At 36.9% G+C, this 19,953-nt stretch overlaps 1 protein-coding gene across 7 annotated transcripts in view; it reads left to right on the forward strand.

Annotated features, from left to right (window-relative positions):
- The window catches only part of FRYL (FRY like transcription coactivator), a 292,372-nt gene that overhangs the window by 180,760 nt on the left and 91,659 nt on the right, over nt 1-19,953 (forward strand). For 6 of the 7 annotated variants that reach the window (XR_010725621.1, XM_066232612.1, XM_066232613.1 and 3 more), the window contains 11 exons: nt 401-445; nt 3,522-3,625; nt 3,824-3,932; nt 7,335-7,421; nt 8,763-8,934; nt 9,683-9,815; nt 12,564-12,671; nt 16,414-16,651; nt 17,546-17,731; nt 18,001-18,087; nt 19,552-19,820. Coding sequence is in view for 6 of the 7 variants with exons in the window: in XM_066232612.1 (XP_066088709.1) it covers nt 401-445; nt 3,522-3,625; nt 3,824-3,932; nt 7,335-7,421; nt 8,763-8,934; nt 9,683-9,815; nt 12,564-12,671; nt 16,414-16,651; nt 17,546-17,731; nt 18,001-18,087; nt 19,552-19,820 (1,538 nt within the window). In the remaining variant the exon portion in view is untranslated. The remainder of the gene's footprint in view (nt 1-400; nt 446-3,521; nt 3,626-3,823; nt 3,933-7,334; nt 7,422-8,762; nt 8,935-9,682; nt 9,816-12,563; nt 12,672-16,413; nt 16,652-17,545; nt 17,732-18,000; nt 18,088-19,551; nt 19,821-19,953) is intronic. The other variant, XM_066232611.1, reaches the window with a different exon arrangement.

Raw genomic sequence — 19,953 nt, forward strand, 5'->3', positions numbered from 1 at the left:
ATTCCTCTATCTTTATATCAACTGAGGTCATTATGCGAAAAGTGATTTTAAAGCTTCTGAAGCATAGTTAACAGAGGAATCATTTGAAGATACTTTTTCTACAGTGTATGCTTTAAGAAAAAAGAATTTAAACTTGGTTGAACAAAAAGGCAGTGCTTTGGAGATGAAAAATTAGATAATTAAAAGTCTAAGTATTTTCTTTCAGTTTAAGTGTTGTAGATGTATCCCATGATGCCCAAATTATAGGATTTTTTTCTTTAGACTTTCTGTCTTGGAAATTTCAAATTTCTTCTAAATAGAGACCTTGGTGAGGAGCTGTCTTGTTTTGTGCTTATTTTCATCTAACATGCATGTGCTGCATCTCATGTTTATGTTTGCTGTCTCACATTGCTTTATTTAGATGCCATCTAACAACAGTATCAGAAAACAAATAGAAACACTCCAGGTGAGTCGTGTCGATGTAAAATACTGCTTTATCTCCTTTAAATGTGGCTTTTTTTTTTTTTTGGCCCATTATTGCATTGCATGTCTAATGTATTTATTCATGCCTGCTTCTCATAACAGAAGAGTAGCACACAGCAGGAACATTCTACGGGTTTAATGTTAATGTGGCCCCAAGAAGATGTTTTAAGATATTTGATAATGAATGTTAATTGTTAACCAGAATCCTCAATTTTAAAATAGTCTAATTTACATTAGCTGTTACAAATGAAACTTTTTAAAAAATTTCACATGAGTTGAGACAGTAGCTTAGATTTTTTAATATGATTTTAATGCAGCACTTTTAAAACTTTTATCCTATTGTTTTGGGTTTTAAACAAATTAATTTTGGAAAGTTCACAGTAGAAAAAAATGGAAGAAATGTTAAAGTAATTTCTGCCAAAGAGCATATTTGACTGACACATTAAACTCTATTACATATTAATATTATTGGATTTTTATTAATATTAATGGAATCTGACAGTTCACATTAGACAAAAATTATAACAAAGCAATTAGATGTCTTTAAGGCTCAGATCAGTTTAGGATATTTTTAGTCAGACATGATAGTTGTATTATAATGTCTAAGTAAACAGTTATTGATTTTTATCACTTTTCATCTTTTATTGCTATTGTTCATTATAAAGTAATTCTACTTTGCAAACATATTAGTCAGTCTTGGAAAGTTTGAAAATCAAGGGTTGTGTGTTTTTTTCATGCTACAACTAAAAATAGGATAACCCAAATACTTTATTAAGCATTAATATGAAAATAAGTTTTATGTGGGATTAGACTTAAGTGTATTTAATGCATAATTGATATTTATTTTTATTTTTAAAATATAATTTCATGTGAAAATATTTGGAGTGAACATAAAATTAATTCAATTGATATTTTGATATTTAAAATCTTGAATTTAAACAATAGAATAGAAAGGTGTATGACAGAGAAGAGAGTACTACCCAAAGCTGAGGTGTTTTATTAGTAACATGTACACATTAATGTTAGTTACATGTAAGAAATGAACGGAAAACTACTTGGGGGGAGTTTATTTGAAATTTAGAATCAATATGGATTTGTCAATGGAGGGGGAGAGATTGAGATTGAAACTGACCAGCATAGTAATTGATACTTCCTTTTTTTTTTTTTTTTTTATATTTCTGAAGCTGGAAACAGGGAGAGACAGTCAGACAGACTCCCGCATGCGCCCGACCGGGATCCACCCGGCACGCCCACCATGGGGCGACGCTCTGCCCACCAGGGGGCGATGCTCTGCCCATCCTGGGCGTCGCCATGTTGCGACCAGAGCCACTCTAGCGCCTGGGGCGGAGGCCACAGAGCCATCCCCAGCGCCTGGGCCATCTTTGCTCCAATGGAGCCTTGGCTGCGGGAGGGGAAGAGAGAGACAGAGAGGAAGGCACGGCGGAGGGGTGGAGAAGCAAATGGGCGCTTCTCCTGTGTGCCCTGGCCGGGAATCGAACCCGGGTCCTCCGCACGCTAGGCCGACGCTCTACCGCTGAGCCAACCGGCCAGGGCCTGATACTTCATTCTTAATTACATCAAATCTTCATAGAGATAAATGTGCAAAAGTATATTTTCTAGCAGTTGTCTTGAAAAACTACCCTCGGTTGTTACCTTTTTTTGCATTGCTTTTAGTAATAAGTAATCCATTATTCTATATCTTAAAAAAAATAGAATGGCTAAATTACTTGGCATTTAAAAACTCCTTTTTGTCTGGTGTTGTTGTATAAAATTCTTTAACAATAATAAATCCCCAAACCAAAGGAAACAAATGCTGATTTATAGCAATCAGTACATCCTACAACCAACATAAAGAGTTTCTCCTAATAAAGTTGATGATTAGTTATATTTTCTGTATTCACAATTAAATCTCGTTATAAGACTAATGATTTGAAAACCTTGCTTTTTATAACAGCTAATATGAAGATAAATGGTTTGTTGATCAGATTGTGATTGAAATGGAATACTTTTCTGATTCTAAATAATAATTTCGATAATAATGTTCTAATTCTAAATAAAAAATTGAAGGTACTGTGTTTCCCCATGTATAAGATGCTCCCATGTGTAAGTTGCACCTTAATTTTTGGGCCTGAAATTTGAAAAAAAAATGTATTACATAAAGTTATTGAACTCAGGTTTTATTCATACAACTAACTCCTCATCACTGTCAAAACTCCCATCCGTTAGCTTGCCCTCATCTGTGTCTGATGACGAATCACTGTCTTCATATATTGTCTTGTCCTCAGTTCCATCTATGGCATTTGAAATGCCACAACTACTGTATAAGACGCTCCCAGTTTTTAGACCCCAAATTTTTTTTTAAAAGGGTCTTATACATGGGGAATATGGTATAACACCTGACCCTGTTGAGCATTTAACATGTACCAGGCAGTGTTACAGGTTCTTTTCATATAACTTCCTGAGCTTGTGTGGTAGGTACCATATTACCTCTATTTTAGAGATGAGGAAATTATGGCACTAGTTAATATAATGGTATCCAAGAATGGGGTTTGGCCAGCCATTCCTAATTAAAGAGCCCATGCTCTTAGCCCACTAGTCCATATTTTCTTATGTTAGGCTAATCACTCATTAATTTTTTGCATTATTTCATAAATGTAAATATCTACAATAGTTGGTGTTCTAGATTTTAAGTGTATATGGGTTGCAATGAATTATTGCCAAGATTAGTAATCCTTCCATCATTATGTCAGTATTGTGTGAACCATTTACCATCAAGTTAGTTGATGTGTGTGTATAATTTTAGAAGTATTAGTAATTGTAATATTTTACTATTTTAGGAGTATAAATAATGGCTCAGAATTCCTTATTTATGGTTACTTTTGAGCTATCGGTATTTCCATATACCAAACATATACTTACATATTTAAATTTGCTTTTGGTTGAATAAAAAAGAGAAGGGTGAGGGCTTTTAGTTATTGTTGACAGAGAATGTATTTGTTCTTAACCGATTGCAGGTACTTTAATAAATAAACATTTTAATTCTCTTTTGTTCTAAACAGAATAAAGATCCTAAAATGTCTCGAGTTGCACTGGAATCTTTGTACAGATTGTTGTGGGTTTATGTAATTAGAATAAAATGTGAAAGCAACACTGTAACTCAAAGGTGAGTGCCTTTGTTTCAAAGTATTTAAAATAAAATATTGGTAAAAGCTATGACACTAATGGAATTTTAGTTAATACTACAAATACCATGTGAGGGTATGTGAATTCTCTTGACATATTATGAAGAATAGGGAGAATAGTTTGTTAATGTTCTGTTCATTTTATTTTCTCATTATGACTGATTTTTTTCCCCCTGTAGTCGTCTTATGAGCATAGTGTCAGCACTTTTTCCAAAAGGTTCACGTAGTGTGGTTCCTCGCGATACGCCTCTCAATATATTTGTGAAGATTATTCAGTTCATTGCTCAGGTGAGTGCTTCCCCTTGTAATACATGTGTCTATGTAAATTATAAGAGTTATCTGTTGTAGTAACTTGGAGTCAGAAAATTTGTTACACATCTGAAAGCATGATGACAAAACATGTGTTGCTATTGAATAGTAGAAATAATAAATGTATGGTTTAAAAAGGAAAAAATAAAAGATGCTAATGATTTTTTTGTGACAGAATAATTTTAACTCATTGATCTACACTCCGGGAGAAAAACAGAAGAAGAAGCACTTTTAGTTTAGGAAGAGTCAAGGTGTCTCATAATCCTACTGTGGTGTATTTACTAATTAATTATACCATGAGTGTCTTGAAAGTTTTGTGGGTTGTTTTTTTTTATTTTTTGAAAATTGTTTTCATAGTCTGTATTAACCTAGGTTTTTAAGTATAGATACTAGAATCCACTGTAGCTAGTTGAACCCAAAGTGATCTTTTAAGGACTATATATACAATTCATAGAAACTCTAATAGGCTGAAAGATTAAGGTGAAACTGCAGAATCGGGCTATCAAAGAAGCTGCTGCCTCCATCACAATGAAAACGTTGCTAAATTAGGAAGTCACCACATGTGCATTGGAATCTTGCTGCTGGCATGATCCCCATTGGTAGAATAGATTTCTTGCCCCTCTGTCCTCCTCTTCTGCATGCTACCCAGTTCCTGCAGACTCACATGAGCGTACCACTTGGCAGGGTACACATTCTAAATCACATTCTAAAGCAGGGGTCTCAAACTCGCGGCCCGCCGAACAATTTTGTGCGGCCCGCAGACTAATGCACGAAGTTCAAAATATTTTGGATAAAATTAAGTAAGCCTAGGGGCCTACTTGTATTTTTCATTTCTCTAGCATCCTAGCTAGATATTAGCTTTGTTAACAGCAGTTGTGATGCGAACTACAGTTTCTGGTCATTTTGTGACACTGAGTAAACTGCATGTACGAATGTGCTTGTTGTACTGATTTTTTTTTGTTTTCAACTGCAGTGAGAAAGGTGTTGTGTAACAGTTGCCTTTTGTAGACCTAGTGCAGCCCGCCGAACGGCTGTGATCTTGCTCTGCGGCCCACATGCTGAGTTGAGTTTGAGACCCCTGTTCTAAAGCCTATTGTTACAGGGCATCTGGGAAATACCATTTTAGCTTTCTAGCCTCTGCAGTAAAGTAAGGTTTATTACAGTGGTTCTCAAAGTGTGTACCAGGGTGCACTGGTGCACCCTAGAAGATTTCCAGGTGCGCCCTATGGTATTCCAGAGAAATATGTGCCTGTTGGGGACCAAAAAACCAGCAGGGTTTTTGGAGTTTAGATTTTTGGGGGACAGAGGTGTGGGGAATTGGCTGTAAGCTGACAATCTGCCCAACTCCCTCCCCCCCCCCACCTCACTTGCCTGATTAGGTTGCAAAAGGCTGTTAAGCTGTGGTGCTGGATTGTTTACACTACCCCCATGTTCCCTGGAAAGACTGGAGGCAAGTTTCCTCTATCCTTTGTTTGTATTGGTTTGCACTCAATACAATTAAGAGTAAAAAGAGGAATTCTTCAATGTATTGACAAGGAAATGAGAGTTTGCCTTTCAAATATATGCCCAAACATTGAAGAAATCGCTGGGACACGTCAGGCTCATATTTCATAAACACAAGAATGAAAAGACACGTTTGCGCCGGGACCTGCTGAATTTACTAATTCTTACTAAGAATGTATCTATATATATAAAAAGATAACTTTTTTTATTTTTTAACCCCTCTTTTTAACAAATTCTAAAAAGCAGTATAACTCAAAAAATGTGACATAAAAATGCTTTTTAATGTCAGAATAAATTTAAGTTTGTCGTATTTATTTCATTTAATTACCATAAAAGCACGCTTGGACTTTATATTTTTTTCTTTAGTATTGGACTTAATCATGATAACATATTTCTCAGAAATTTGTATATAGTGCACCTACAACTATTTGTAGGATTTTAAATGCGTCCTGACTTCAAAGAGTTTGAGAACCACTGGTTTATTAGAAAGGGATTGAATAGGTGCTGAATAAGCAAGTCGAAGGTTTTAATCACATTTCCTTTTGGGATATGAGCAGCCCTTTGGGATATGAGCAGCCCTGCCGAAGCTTAGGCAGGCTTACCTCCTCAACTTAGGACACTTTGATTCCAGAGTGTTCATTGTGTTCTCTTTGAACTAACAATATAACAATTTATTTATTTATTTATTTATTTTTCATTTTTCTGAAGCTGGAAACAGGGAGAGACAGACAGACTCCCGCATGCGCCCGACCGGGATCCACCCGGCACGCCCACCAGGGGGCGACGCTCTGCCCACCAGGGGGCGATGCTCTGCCTATCCTGGGCGTCGCCATGTTGCGACCCTCCTGGGTGTCGCCATATTGCGACCAGAGCCACTCTAGCGCCTGGGGCAGAGGCCACAGAGCCATCCCCAGCGCCCGGGCCATCTTTTGCTCCAATGGAGCCTTGGCTGCGGGAGGGGAAGAGAGAGACAGAGAGGAAGGCGCGGCGGAGGGGTGGAGAAGCAAATGGGCGCTTCTCCTATGTGCCCTGGCCGGGAATCGAACCCGGGTCCTCCGCACGCTAGGCCGACGCTCTACCGCTGAGCCAACCGGCCAGGGCCAATATAACAATTTAGATGATCAATGATGTAGTTATTTTGACAGTGAATAAATAAGGAATATTTAAATAAAATGAATACATTTCTATTTACTGAAGTAGAGAATTAACGATAATTAGATATGTATAAATCTGTTAACAAGATGAATAAAAGGAAATTGTGCTTTTGATCTAGTCTTCAGAAAACTCCTGCCATTGGGTTGTGTCTCTTCCCTCCCTCTCCCCCTCCCTGGTAGTACCCACGCCCTTGGGTTAATCGCTTTACACCTGCACTGCACTCCGCAGAACTACCAAACTCCTCTCAAACTAATCTTGTTTACTTCTTTTCTCGGTGATTTCCTTCCGGGAACCCGTTCTTCCTGTCCCAGCCTGACCTCACAGCTCTCCAGCCAGCTGCAGAGCTATTGTGGGATTCCCTTTTGTAATCATTCTGAGAATCCCTTCACTGAGATTTTTAATATGATTTTGGTGAATGAATACTTAAAACATTTTCCATTGGTTTGGGTATTAAATTATTTGATAATTAAATATCTATAATCATTTTTAAATTGTTTTAAAAATGTAATTGAATTTATTGGGGTGACATTGGTTATATTAGTTTCAGGTGTTATAATCATTTTCTTAAACTAGAGTTTGTATGTATTTTTCTGTGTACAACTAGATTTATGACTATTTTATGCCACAGACCTATGTTGTTGCCATTATAATAATTCTTGGCATGATACCTAACATGTACTGGTAGCAGATTAGAAGGATTTATTGTTGTTGTTTTTTTCCTAGGAACGTTTGGATTTTGCAATGAAAGAAATAATATTTGATCTTCTCAGTGTTGGAAAATCTACTAAAACTTTCACTATTAATCCAGAGGTAAAAAAGAAAAAATATGTATAGAAATACACTAAGAGCGTGGTTGCTGGAATCAGAACTCTAAGGTTCAATCAAGTCTCTAGTTAGAAGTTCTACTTCTTACTGCAAGTGTGATCTGGGGCAAGTTATATAATCCTTCTGATAGTTAACTGAATGGTTTTAGAGTAGTTTTAAACATGGTGGAAAATAACTTAGGATTTTCGGGTTAGCCAGCTCAGCTGGCTTCTAGATGTTGTGATACCAGCTCAAGATTTTTATAGAAATAATATAAATAATATAAACATCAAGTTTCTTAAATAAATATCATTCACTCAACATTTATTGAGCGCCTAAAATGTGTCAGGTACTGTTTAGGTATAAGAGACAAAAATCCTTTTCCCAAGGTGGAGCTTACAATAATTTTTTAAAAGACAAATGTTATTTTCTACTTCTGTGGCTTCTCTAATAAATTTAGATTCACTCTGTAGACATTCAGTTTTCAAATTGTTTTAAAATATTTTACAAACAAGTTGCCTTTTAGAGTCTAATAATATTTGAGAATGTAGAAAGACTATAGGTGGTATCTTTTTTCTTATGTCTTAAATTACGGTGCTAGTCCTCCTCATAATCAAATCCTGAGATATATATTTATGTAATTAACAAATAGGATACAAGTTATTGAAGCTTTTCAGTTTATAGGATTTTTAAAATAGGTTAATATCTATTTCCTGATTTTTTAAGTGAGCATACATAAGTGTTTTATATACTTAATGTGGTTTCCAGCATCAAAAATTGCATAGTGAAAGACATCCTTTTAAATATCCATTTTCAAAAGTATTTTCCCTGTTGAACAAGACAAGTTTAACAGAAATGGGGTATAGTCAGTTGAAAAGGAGATGTTGAAGATGCAAGAAAAAGGATAATCAATAGTATAATTTCCAAAAAAATGTAAGATCAGATAGAATTCTAACAACCAGAAAGACTAGCGACCCCTCGCCTGTGAGCAGAGCAAAGGAGAGGAGAAAGCTGCAGCTCTGAGTTTACCTATGCAAGAGTTTGAAGAAAGTTTTTTGTTTTCTTTCAATGAAGTAGGGAGAGTTGAAGAAAGGTGGAGAAGCTCTGAAACAAGCTTTACAGGTGATAGGAGAGCCAGTTGACCTCCACACTGAGTGGGTGGCATTGGGAACTTGATATTAAAGCAGACTTCAGTGTCTGGACTGGTTAAAAAATGCTGAGCAAAAAGGTTAGTTTTCCTTCTGTCTTCCTTCCTCTCCCCCAGTGTTACTTGATGAGATGTTTTTGACATGAAAAAAAATTTTGCTAAAACTCTGACATAGCATTTTGAATCTTTTTTCTCTGAAGAGAATGAACATAGGCCTCAGAGTCTTCCTTGTAATAGCTGACAGTTTGCAGCAGAAAGATGGTGAGCCACCGATGCCAACAACAGGAGTCATTCTTCCTTCAGGAAACACTCTTCGTGTGAAGAAAATTTTTCTCAATAAAACCTTGACAGATGAAGAAGCAAAAGTCATAGGTTAGTGTTAACTGGAATAAATAAATTGCTTTGTGATACAGTTGAAAATTCTTTGTAAAAGTTGAGATTGAATTTAAAATATATATATTTGCCTATTATGGTTATTCCAGTATATGGGATGATAAAAAATAAAGAATATATTCATTATAATATCTATAGGTTGTCAAATGAAAAATCTTCAGGTTAAATCTTTTTTTTTTTTTTTATGTGATACTATTAGCTGCATGTTGTTCTTTCTTCAAATTTAGTTCTATGCATAATTTTAACACGTGTTCTCCAGTATACTGAAGCTGATCGTCAGGGACGAGAGTATATCACAATTGAAACAGTAATATGCTCATGTCTTTTTTTTTATTTTTATTTTTCTGAAGTGAGAAGCAGGAGGGTAGAGAGAGAGACTCCCGCATGTGCCCAACCGGGATTCACTGGCAAGGCCACTAGGGGGCAATGCTTTGCCCATCTGGGCCACTGCTCTGTTGCAATCGGAGCCATTCTAGCTCCTGAGGCAGAGGCCATGGAGCCATCCTCAGCGCTCGGGCCAACTTTGCTCCAATGGAGCCTTGGCTGCGGGAGGGAAAGAGAGAGAGAGGAAGGAGAGGGGGAGGGGTGGAGAAGCAGATGGGCGCTTCTGTATACCCTGGCTAGGAATGTTCATGTCTTTTAAAGATGGAGAGGCTTTTAATTTTTACAGAAAGTAAGTTATTCTTATTTACTTTGACATTTTATAACTGAGGTCTTTTTCCACTAGGAATGTCAATTTACTATCCTCAAGTGAGAAAAGCGTTAGATAGCATTCTCAGACATTTGGACAAAGAAGTCGGAAGACCAATGTGTATGACTAGTGTGCAGATGTCTAATAAGGAGCCTGAAGATATGATTACGTATGTAGTAAATTATTTTCTTTCATTGCTATTTCAGTTTTTGTAAAAGAGTATAGATGGTTGTTACTTTCTTTTCTGGAGTTTTTCCATATTGCCATCTGCTGTAGTTATTGATACAATGATTCCTTCCACACTCTCATTTTTATTCTTTAAATTGATGTTGCACCTAGTATAGGTAGCAGAAGGTGTCCTGGATTCTTCTTCTAGTTTGTTGACAGTGACAATGTCCTACTCTTATTCTGTGAGTGATAGATAGATCCTAGTTACCCCAGATACATTGGACTGATTGGTTTATTAAATCAAACAAACGCTCTTATTTCCAGGGCCCAGATAAATAAAAAGGACAACGTGAAAATATCCTGAGAGCCATGGGTACAGAGATGAATAAACTAGAAGTAATTTTTTGAAATAGTACCTCATCCACCCACCCTTGTCACTACTTGTCGTTCTAAAATCTTTTTTCCTTATTCTTAGGGACTTCCTCCTCAAGAGAATTTATTTTATGGCAATAGCTTCCTTGATTTGCTAAGAAGTATCTACATATTCTGTATAAGGGACATCTTTCAGATATTAATATCTGCATCTAGGTCTTAGATTACCAAATTGGAAATCAGATCTCGCAGTGTCATTAATATAGTTATTATATACTAGTAACTGAGAGTTTCTCTACTGTGAACTTTTTCTGTTATTTCATCTGGGAAATCTTTTTTTTTTTAAGATTTTATTTATTGATTTTACAGAGAGAGGTGAGTGAGGGGGGGAGGAACGAGAGGTATCCATTCATAGTTGCTTCACTTTAGTTGTTCATTGATTGCTTGTTGTATGTACCTTGACTGGGCAAGCCCAGGGTTTCCAACGGGGGACCTCAATGTTCCAGGTCAACACTCCAGCCACTGCACCACCACAGGCCAGGCGCTATTCTTCTCATCACCACCACTGTCTTCCTTTTTTTTTTTTTTAATTTATTTACTTTTTTAGATTTTTTATTTATTCATTTTTATTAGAGAGAGAGAGAGGGATAGATAGAGAGAGAACAGGGGGAGGAGCAGGAAGCATCAACTCCCATATGTGCCTTGGACAGGCAAGCCCAGGGTTTTGAACCGGCGACCTCAGCATTTCCAGGTCGACACTTTATCCACTGTGCCACCACAGGTCAGGCCTGTCTTCCTTTATGTCAATACATTTGCTCGCGCCAACCTCCTCTGGCTGCGTATGTGGCGCCTGCAACGATGGCAGTGTCCACATTCCCCAGTTAGCCATTTCCTCTGTAATTCCATTAATATTTAATTCAAGTTTCACTTCTAATAATAGCATTTTTTCTTTCTTTGCTCTACTTTTATCTTTTTCGGTCAATTTCCTCTTTTGATTATCCATTTTTGTAAAATGTCACCCTAGTTTATCACAAATAAGCAACACAACTACACACTTTGCTGTCTGTGTGTGAACCAAATAACAGATGGCAGTGGTTAATCATAACAGAATTTTTAAAAAGTGACGTAATTAACCACTGGTTATGATGCACATCTGTTATGTACATCATGATTGGAGAACTGATGAGCTAACAGGGAAGCTTGTTTATGCAATTGCTTATAGTTAACATGTGGTATCTGAAAATTGAACCTTGCTGGGACTGGTATTATTTAACAAAATTATGGTAACTAAAATTCCCTCATTAGAACCATGCGAAGAGAAGACTGACTATAAAAAGTCCCAAAAGTAAGCCAGTGGTGCGGTGGATAGAGCATTGGACTGGGATGCAGAAGACCCCGGTTTGAGACCCCGAGGTCGGCAGCTTGAGCACGGGCTCATCTGGTTTGAGCAAAGCTCACCAGCTTGAGCCCAAGGTCGATGGCTTGAGCAAGGGGTTACTCAGTCTGCTGAAGGCCCGCGGTCAAGGCACATATGAGAAAGCAGTCAATGAACAACTAAGGTGTTGCAATGCGCAACGAAAAACTAATGATTGATGCTTCTCATCTCTCCGTTCCTGTCTGTCTGTCCCTGTCTATCCCTCTCTCTGACTATCTCTCTGTCTCTGAAAAAAAAAAAAGTCCAAAAAGTTTGTAGCAGGCCCATTGCCACTAAAACGAATACTGGCTTAAAACATTTAAATCATCCAAATTCTTCTACCTAAGAATTATTTTATTAGGCCACTGAAGAACAATTTGGATAAAATAAATTAACTAAAAGCCTTACCTTGACGTACAGACCAAAATAAAAACCAGTATATTAAAATGCTATTTAAAATAAAATCATTGAATAACAAGAAGGGAATATAGTAGATATAAATTGTATCCATCCTCTGAAGGAACCAGACTGATTTCAAAAATTGACACATTTTATTACATAAAAATTTTATGTGTGTGTGTGTGTCCTGAAGAAAAATAAAAAGACAAGAACAAACAATAACAACAGTGATATATGAGAAAGTCTGTTTTTCAAGAACCGTATTAGTAAATGATATTAAATTTAAAAAATATTTTGTTACTTTTTTCTAAGCCCTCATCAGTACTTGGTTATTTGATTTCAGTATTATTATTAGTTAATAATTATTTACTAAAGATTTAATATTAGTTAAATTTAATTAAAATGTGTCATTAATTTGAAGTAATTTTGTATTGTAAATAATTAATTATTATTTAACCTAATAGTTCCTGTGGACTCCTATTCTGTAATTATTTTTCCAACTTCGCTTTCATTTTCCAGCATATGTAATATAATTATGAAGTCCTATTGTGATATGTTTTACAGGGGGGAAAGAAAACCCAAAATTGATTTGTTTAGAACTTGCATTGCTGCTATTCCAAGGTTGATCCCTGACGGTATGAGCAGAACTGACCTCATTGAATTGTTAGCAAGGTAAACAAGAATTACTGTTGGCAGTGTTGATCTTTATCTCTGTTGATCTCTAAGTTTCAAACCAGCCCTGTTACTCTATCAGTAAAAGACTAATTGAATCCTTTATTTGATATACGTTCTAAACTCCCATTTTGTCTTTTATGTTTTGCTAAACATGTTCTCCCCACTCATTGTTAACTTTTAAAGTTCTTTTAGATTCCTCTACAAATCCTATTTCTCAACTCCGTCACTTTCCATCTGGTAATATTTCCTGAAATTTATATAAAACGTTATCTTTTTTTTTTTTTAATTTTATTTTTTTAATGGGGTGACATCAATAAATCAGGATACATATATTCAAAGATAACAAGTCCAGGTTATCTTGTCGTTCAATTATGTTGCATACCCACCACCCAAAGTCAGATTGTCCTCTGTCACCTTCTATCTTGTTTTCTTTGTGCCCCTCCCCACCCCCTATCCCTCTCCCATTCCCCCCTCCCCCCCGTAACCACCACACTCTTGTCAATGTCTCTTAGTTTCAGTATTATGTCCCACCTACGTATGGAATAATACAGTTCCTGGTTTTTTCTGATTTACTTATTTCGCTTCGTATCATGTTATCAAGATCCCACCATTTTGCTGTAAATGTTCTGATGTCATCATTTCTTATGGCTGAGTAGTATTCCATAGTGTATATGTGCCACATCTTCTTTATCCAGTCATCTATTGATGGGCTTTTTGGTTGTTTCCATGTCCTGGCCACTGTGAACAATGCTGCAATAAACATGGGGCTGCATGTGTCTTTACGTATCAATGTTTCTGAGTTTTGGGGATATATACCCAGTAGAGGGATTGCTGGGTCATAAGGTAGTTCTATTTGCAGTTTTTTGAGGAACCACCATACTTTCTTCCATAATGGTTGTACTACTTTACATTCCCACCAACAGTGTATGAGGGTTCCTTTTTCTCCACAGCCTCTCCAACATTTGCTATTACCTGACTTGCTAATAACAGCTAATCGAACAGGTGTGAGGTGGTATCTCATTGCCGTAAAACGTTATCTTTTAACATTGGGCAGTGTTGGTGTGTGACGATGCCCATTAGGCAATTAATTTTTGTGTTAATTCCTACAGCCATTTCTTAGGCACCTGGACGGTCACCCGGTCTCGTCTTCACTTTTTTTCCTCTATTGCATTGCCCACAGAGTTCAGGTTTTTGTTTCTTTTTTTCTTTTTTTTTGTATTTTTCTGAAGCTGGAAACAGGGAGAGACAGTCAGACAGATTCCCGCATGTGCCCGACCGGGATCCACCCGGCACGCCCACCAGGGGCGATGCTCTGCCCCTGGGGGGGGTGTCGCTCTGCCGCGACCAGAGCCACTCTAGCGCCTGGGGCAGAGCCCAAGGAGCCATCCTCAGCGCCCGGGCCATCTTTGCTCCAATGGAGCCTTGGCTGCGGGAGGGAAAGAGAGAGACAGAGAGGAAGGGGGGGGGGTGGAGAAGCAAATGGGCACTTCTCCTATGTACCCTGGCCGGGAATCGAACCCGGGTCTCCCACACGCCAGGCTGACGCTCTACCGCTGAGCCAACTGGCCAGGGCTTCTTTTTTCTATTAGGCATGTCATAGACCTAAAAAATGAGTAAATAACATAAAGTAAACTTAAATATTAGCTTCCAAAATTAATTCTAGGTTGAGGTGATAGACTGTTGAAAACCTGCTTTGTTGATACAGTTAAGAGTTCCCTAGGAAAGGGGTCAGATAGGAAATATTTTAGGATATGCAGATCTTGCGTCTCTGTCAAACTGTTCATCTCTGCCTTTGTAGTTCAAAAGCAGTTGTAGACAACAGGTAAAGGAGAAGGCATAACTGCTCCACACCCACCAAAATGAAATTGCATCTGTAATGAGCAGGGATGGAGCGTTGAGTGAAGGAGCAAATATCTGGACAGTGAATGACAATAATACTTTGCTTTGCTATTTACTTTACTTCTTCCCCTATGATGTTTACTTACTAATTAATTTACTTCAGCAGAAAAAAAGCTTCTAGGGTCAGATCTCTTTTGTCCCCTATTCCTCCCATTTACAATTGTGATGCCCAGATCTTGTTCACTTGAAAATAAAGGAAGCAAACTAACAAATCAAAGAGACATTATAAATTCGTAGACCTGCATGCTGTTCCTAAGGAAAATTAATTAGTTCCCCTGCCTTCAATTAGCCAGGCCACACTGTTGTTCTCCTCATGCCTCTAGACCAGGCGTCCCCAAACTATGGCCTGCGGGCCGCAATGCGGCCCCCTGAGGCCATTTATCCAGCTCCCGCTGCACTTCCAGAAGGGGCAACTCTCTCATTGGTGGTCAGTGAGAGGAGCACTGTATGTGGCGGCCCTCAAAACGATCTGAGGGACAGTGAACTGACCCCCTGTGTAAAAAGTTTGGGGACCCCTGCCTAGACCCTGAGTCACAGAGACTGGTATAAAATGATACTTGCAGATTCATGGATATAAGGGATGTTGAAGTAACCTTTAAAGTCAATGTCATGTAGCGAGTTACTCGCGCTCCTCTCCCACAGTGCCTCCCTTGGTGCCACTGTCGGAGTACTGGCCCAGAGACCCTATCACCCTGTATGCTCGTCCTCGTGCTGCTGTCACTGCTGCTGCCTTGTGGCTCATTCCCAAGTCTGTCTAGCTGTAATACATTCTCTTCAGTCTCCTTGTCATTGAGGGTTGGCTTAGTGAAGACCAGGTCCGAGTTCAGCAGGGTGAATGAAGACTGTGATATCTCCTTTCACCTAAACCACACAGCTTTCCTCCTCTGTCATTGAGGATAACTCTGTCATCCTAGCTTCCCAAGCATGTAATTGTGGCATATTTTTTAATGTTACCTACTTATCTTATTCAGGCTGTTTATAACCCTGATGCATTTGTCTTGGTGTTCAATCACTAACCCTCTTCAAGCCCCAAACCAGAAACTTACTTATATGATGTTACATACTGCAGCCATCTTTTCTGTTTTATTTATTTTTTATCATTCTCTTTATAATTTATGATAAAAGCCTTTAACTTATAATATTTTCATGTCTTTATATTGTTTTGATGTCTTAAAAGGTAATTTTACATGGCCTTTTTTATTTGTTTGAACTGTAACTGTCTTTAGGGGCTTATCTGTTAGTTTGACAAATTTATTTTTATTTTTTCTAGGTGCACTCCATTTATGATGTTACTACTAAACTTATTTTCATTTTCACCTTCAATAATTATTTCTGTTAAATGGATTCCATCTTGATTTGTTCTGTTTCCTTCTTACAGCCACAGCAGCATGAGAGGAATGACAGAGATGTCATGTTCCTTCCAGTGATAGCAAAGGACTGAACAAGTCTGACCTAGTGCTAAGATATTATATGATAGGGTATCATTTTTTATTGCTTATAGGATTAATATGATATTTTAAGAATTAAAATATTTTAAAATATAATTCTTGATACATCAATCTGTTTTTCTTAAATACAGCATTTATATTGTAATCAAAGTTAATTCTGAATTATAGTAAAAATACCAAGTAGTATTAATAGATTGATACATGAATTGAAACAAATGAATCTAGACCAGCGTAAGAATAGATATAACAGAAAAGTGAACGTGGGTTTCTATCGTCAGACCTCTTGCAAACCATTGAAGAGGGCTTATTTATTAAGTTCTTAGTTTTAAGTTTTAGACGATGAAAGTATTTGGAAGGTTTTGAGGTTTGTTGACAGAGTTTGTTCTTGATAGGCTCACGATTCACATGGACGAAGAACTGCGTGCTCTGGCTTTCAACACTCTACAAGCGCTGGTGCTTGATTTTCCAGATTGGCGGGAGGATGTTCTTTCAGGATTTGTTTACTTTGTTGTTCGTGAAGTGACTGATGTCCATCCCACACTTCTTGATAATGCCGTAAAGATGTTGGTACAATTAATAAATCAGTGGAAACAAGCAACCCAAATGCATAACAAAAACCAGGACTCACAGGTACCATATTCTTTTGAATTGTCCCTTTGGATGTGGTCAGTTGTAAAAGACCAACAATGTTCATATATCAAACACTAAAAATTTTATTCATTTCATTCACTTTCAAAGTGCTTGTTCATAATCCCTTAAACTGAGTTTTCTTATAGTTCATATATTAAATACATAGTCTTTGTGACCAAACTTTCAACCTCTTTCCTTTTTTAACAATGAGTTTTGAATGAATGTAGATGTTAGATGCAGTTCTAGCTCACATTTAGGTTATTTCTGATAAAACTGGTGTAATAAAAAACCTTTGGCAGTCTTTTATTTGAGTTATTTGATTGTTTCATTCTTAGTACCAGTCCCTGTTTTTTATTGATAATATATATGCTTCTTAGCCATTAAAGGTGCTCAAACTATTGATTTATGAAAATGTGTAAATCATAGAACCTTGGAATTTGAGAGCTGGATCATAAGCAGCTCAGCTTCTCAGCCGTTAATGACCATCCAATCACCAAGATTGGATCTATTGGAGAATCTATTTCTAACAAGTTCCTAGGTGGTGCCACCTGGTGGTGCCTGCTGGTCCTCACTTTGAATATCAAGGGTACAATCCAGTCCCCTCATATTCCACATACAAACCTTAGACCAAGAGTGACTAATAGTGTCAACTCCACAGTTACAAAGTAGCCAGTGAGGGGTAGAAGCTAGGTACAGAATTCATATCTAGACTGCCAGCTGAATGCTCTTTTTCACTAGATACACTACTGCATTTTTATAAATTAAGTCTTAATTAAATTGCTTGAGCTGAGGCAGACTTGTAGCGTAATTTCTATGATTTACTTTATTCTTGTTTTACTAGAATGCCTATCTATACATTTAAAACTTTTATTTTTAACTTGTTTATTTTTCAAGCATGGTGTAGCTAATGGAGTTTCTCATCCTCCTCCTCTGGAAAGGAGCCCGTATTCCAATGTATTCCATGTGGTCGAAGGGTTTGCTCTTGTCATTCTCTGTAGCAGTCGACCTGCCACTAGGAGATTAGCCGTCAGTGTCCTTAGAGAAATACGGGCTTTATTTGCACTTTTGGAAATACCTAAGGTAAGAGTTAGATATTTCATTTACTTACACAATGAAAATACTAAAAAACTATCCTTTTGTCCATCTTTATTACATTTCTGTTACTACCAGGCATGCATATATAACTTACTTTATAACAAAGTCTTTCTGACATGGTCTGCACTGACCCACCTGCCCTCAATTCCATTTATAACCAGTAGTGCTAAAGTGAACTTTTAATGGTTATGTAAATGTGACTACTTTTATTAAACATTCTTAAATGTTTTAGACATATGATATCCTTTTTGTAGGGTGATGATGAATTAGCCATAGATGTGATGGACAGGCTGAGCCCATCCATTCTTGAGAGCTTCATACATCTCACAGGGGCCGATCAGGTAAATGTCATGATTTCTGTAACTGTGATGTAATGCAATGCGATGATTGTAATGACTGCATGCTGTTCAGTCTTGTTTTAGAAGTTAATCATACACATACATGAATTTCCTTTAAAATGTTATGTATTAGAAAGTATTTTTGAGAACTGTACTTTAAAAATTAAAAATTCTTTAAAAAGTGTCTCTGGTTTATTTTTATGGTTAGTATATGTTCCCATAGCAATAAAAATATTTATCTTTATAAAATTTCAGTCTTTTGGATCTAAGACATTTCCCTTAGATCTAACATTATCACTGACTTTTTTTTTTTTTTTTTTTTTTTTTGCTATTTACTATGTATGGCATATACTATTTTTGACATATATATTGGTTAAAATACCATGGAAAAATGTGTTGAATTATAGAGCAAAAATTGCACTCTTCCTTCACAAAGTGAATTTATTTATTTTGCCACATAAATTTAAATGCAATGGAGCAAATATGTAGTATTTTATGCTATAGTCAAGGTCATTCTACTCATTAAAATGAAGAAAACCACTACTTTTTATTATTCAGAGAGCATATGCGAACTTGCTTAGTTGGATTTGAATCAAAAAAGAAATTATATATCAAGATTGATGTATGAGTAACCTTCAAACTTTAGTAGTTGAAATATTTTTTCTCTTCCTGTTTTGGGGTCCAAGGAGAAGAGGTTTCTGTGCTTTCTGCATATTACTTGGCTCTTACAACTCAGGAATTATGTGTAACCCTGAGACATAATCAGAAAACCATATAAACCTAAGAGGTGATTATTAATCTATACAATTTACAGAATTCTGTTTTAGATGATTAACCAACAAAAAGCATAATGGATGGCACTCTTCTAGTGCCTAAAGCAGCGTGGCTCTTGTGAAGAATCAAGTGAATTGAGTCTGTTAGCTTAGGGCTCCATTTTTTGTTGTTTGTTTTTATGTTTGAATGGAATAATTTGCTCTGAAGGTAAATCTTTCTCTTCAATATAAGAGCTCAGAACATTATTGAGCAAATATTTACAAAAATGTACCTCTGGAGAGCAGCCCATGTTCTAGTCTGTCCCACTTATGCACGTATAGGGCACAGCAGGTTGAAAGTTAATGGGTCATTTTTGAGTTCTCTAACTGCTTTAGTACTCCCATAAAAATTGCATTTTTATGTATGAATTATGTAAGTAGTGGTTCTTAACCTTTTTGGTTTATAGATCCTTTTGAGGCTAATGAAAGCTATGGAATCTCTCTCCAGAAAAACACATGCATGTGCATGCCCCAAAACCTTAAATGCAGTTTCAGGAATTCCCTACTCTCTCATGCCCACCTTGGACCTTATATCCTGCTCTAGACCCTCTGTTCTTGAAACTACCAGCAGGCCACTTACAGTTTAAATCAGCTCATATGGCAGAACTTTAAAAGTCGTGAAGCGTGCAGTAATCAATTTCTTTTCTCTACATAGACTACTTTGCTGTATTGCCCTAGCTCGATAGATTTACAAACATTAGCAGAATGGAATTCTTCTCCTATTAGTCACCAGTTTGATGTGATTAGTCCATCACATATATGGATATTTGCACATGTGACCCAAGGCCAAGACCCATGGATTATAAGTCTGTCCAGTTTTTTAAAGCAAGAAAACCTTCCAAAACACTGCTCTACAGCTGTGAGCTATGCTTGGATGTTTGCATATACAAGACTTCAGCTGTTGTCCCCACAAGTTGATATAAAGTAAGTTGTTTTCCTAATATAAATGTAAAAATATGTAGACTATCAGTTTTCATTGTGTGTGTTTTTGAAAGTTATATGAATTAGGAAATCCATAAATAGCTTACTATGATGTATGGCTATACAGTCTCATAAT

The sequence above is a fragment of the Saccopteryx bilineata genome, chromosome 5 (assembly GCF_036850765.1).
Source record: "Saccopteryx bilineata isolate mSacBil1 chromosome 5, mSacBil1_pri_phased_curated, whole genome shotgun sequence".
Taxonomy (NCBI): Eukaryota; Metazoa; Chordata; class Mammalia; order Chiroptera; family Emballonuridae; genus Saccopteryx; species Saccopteryx bilineata.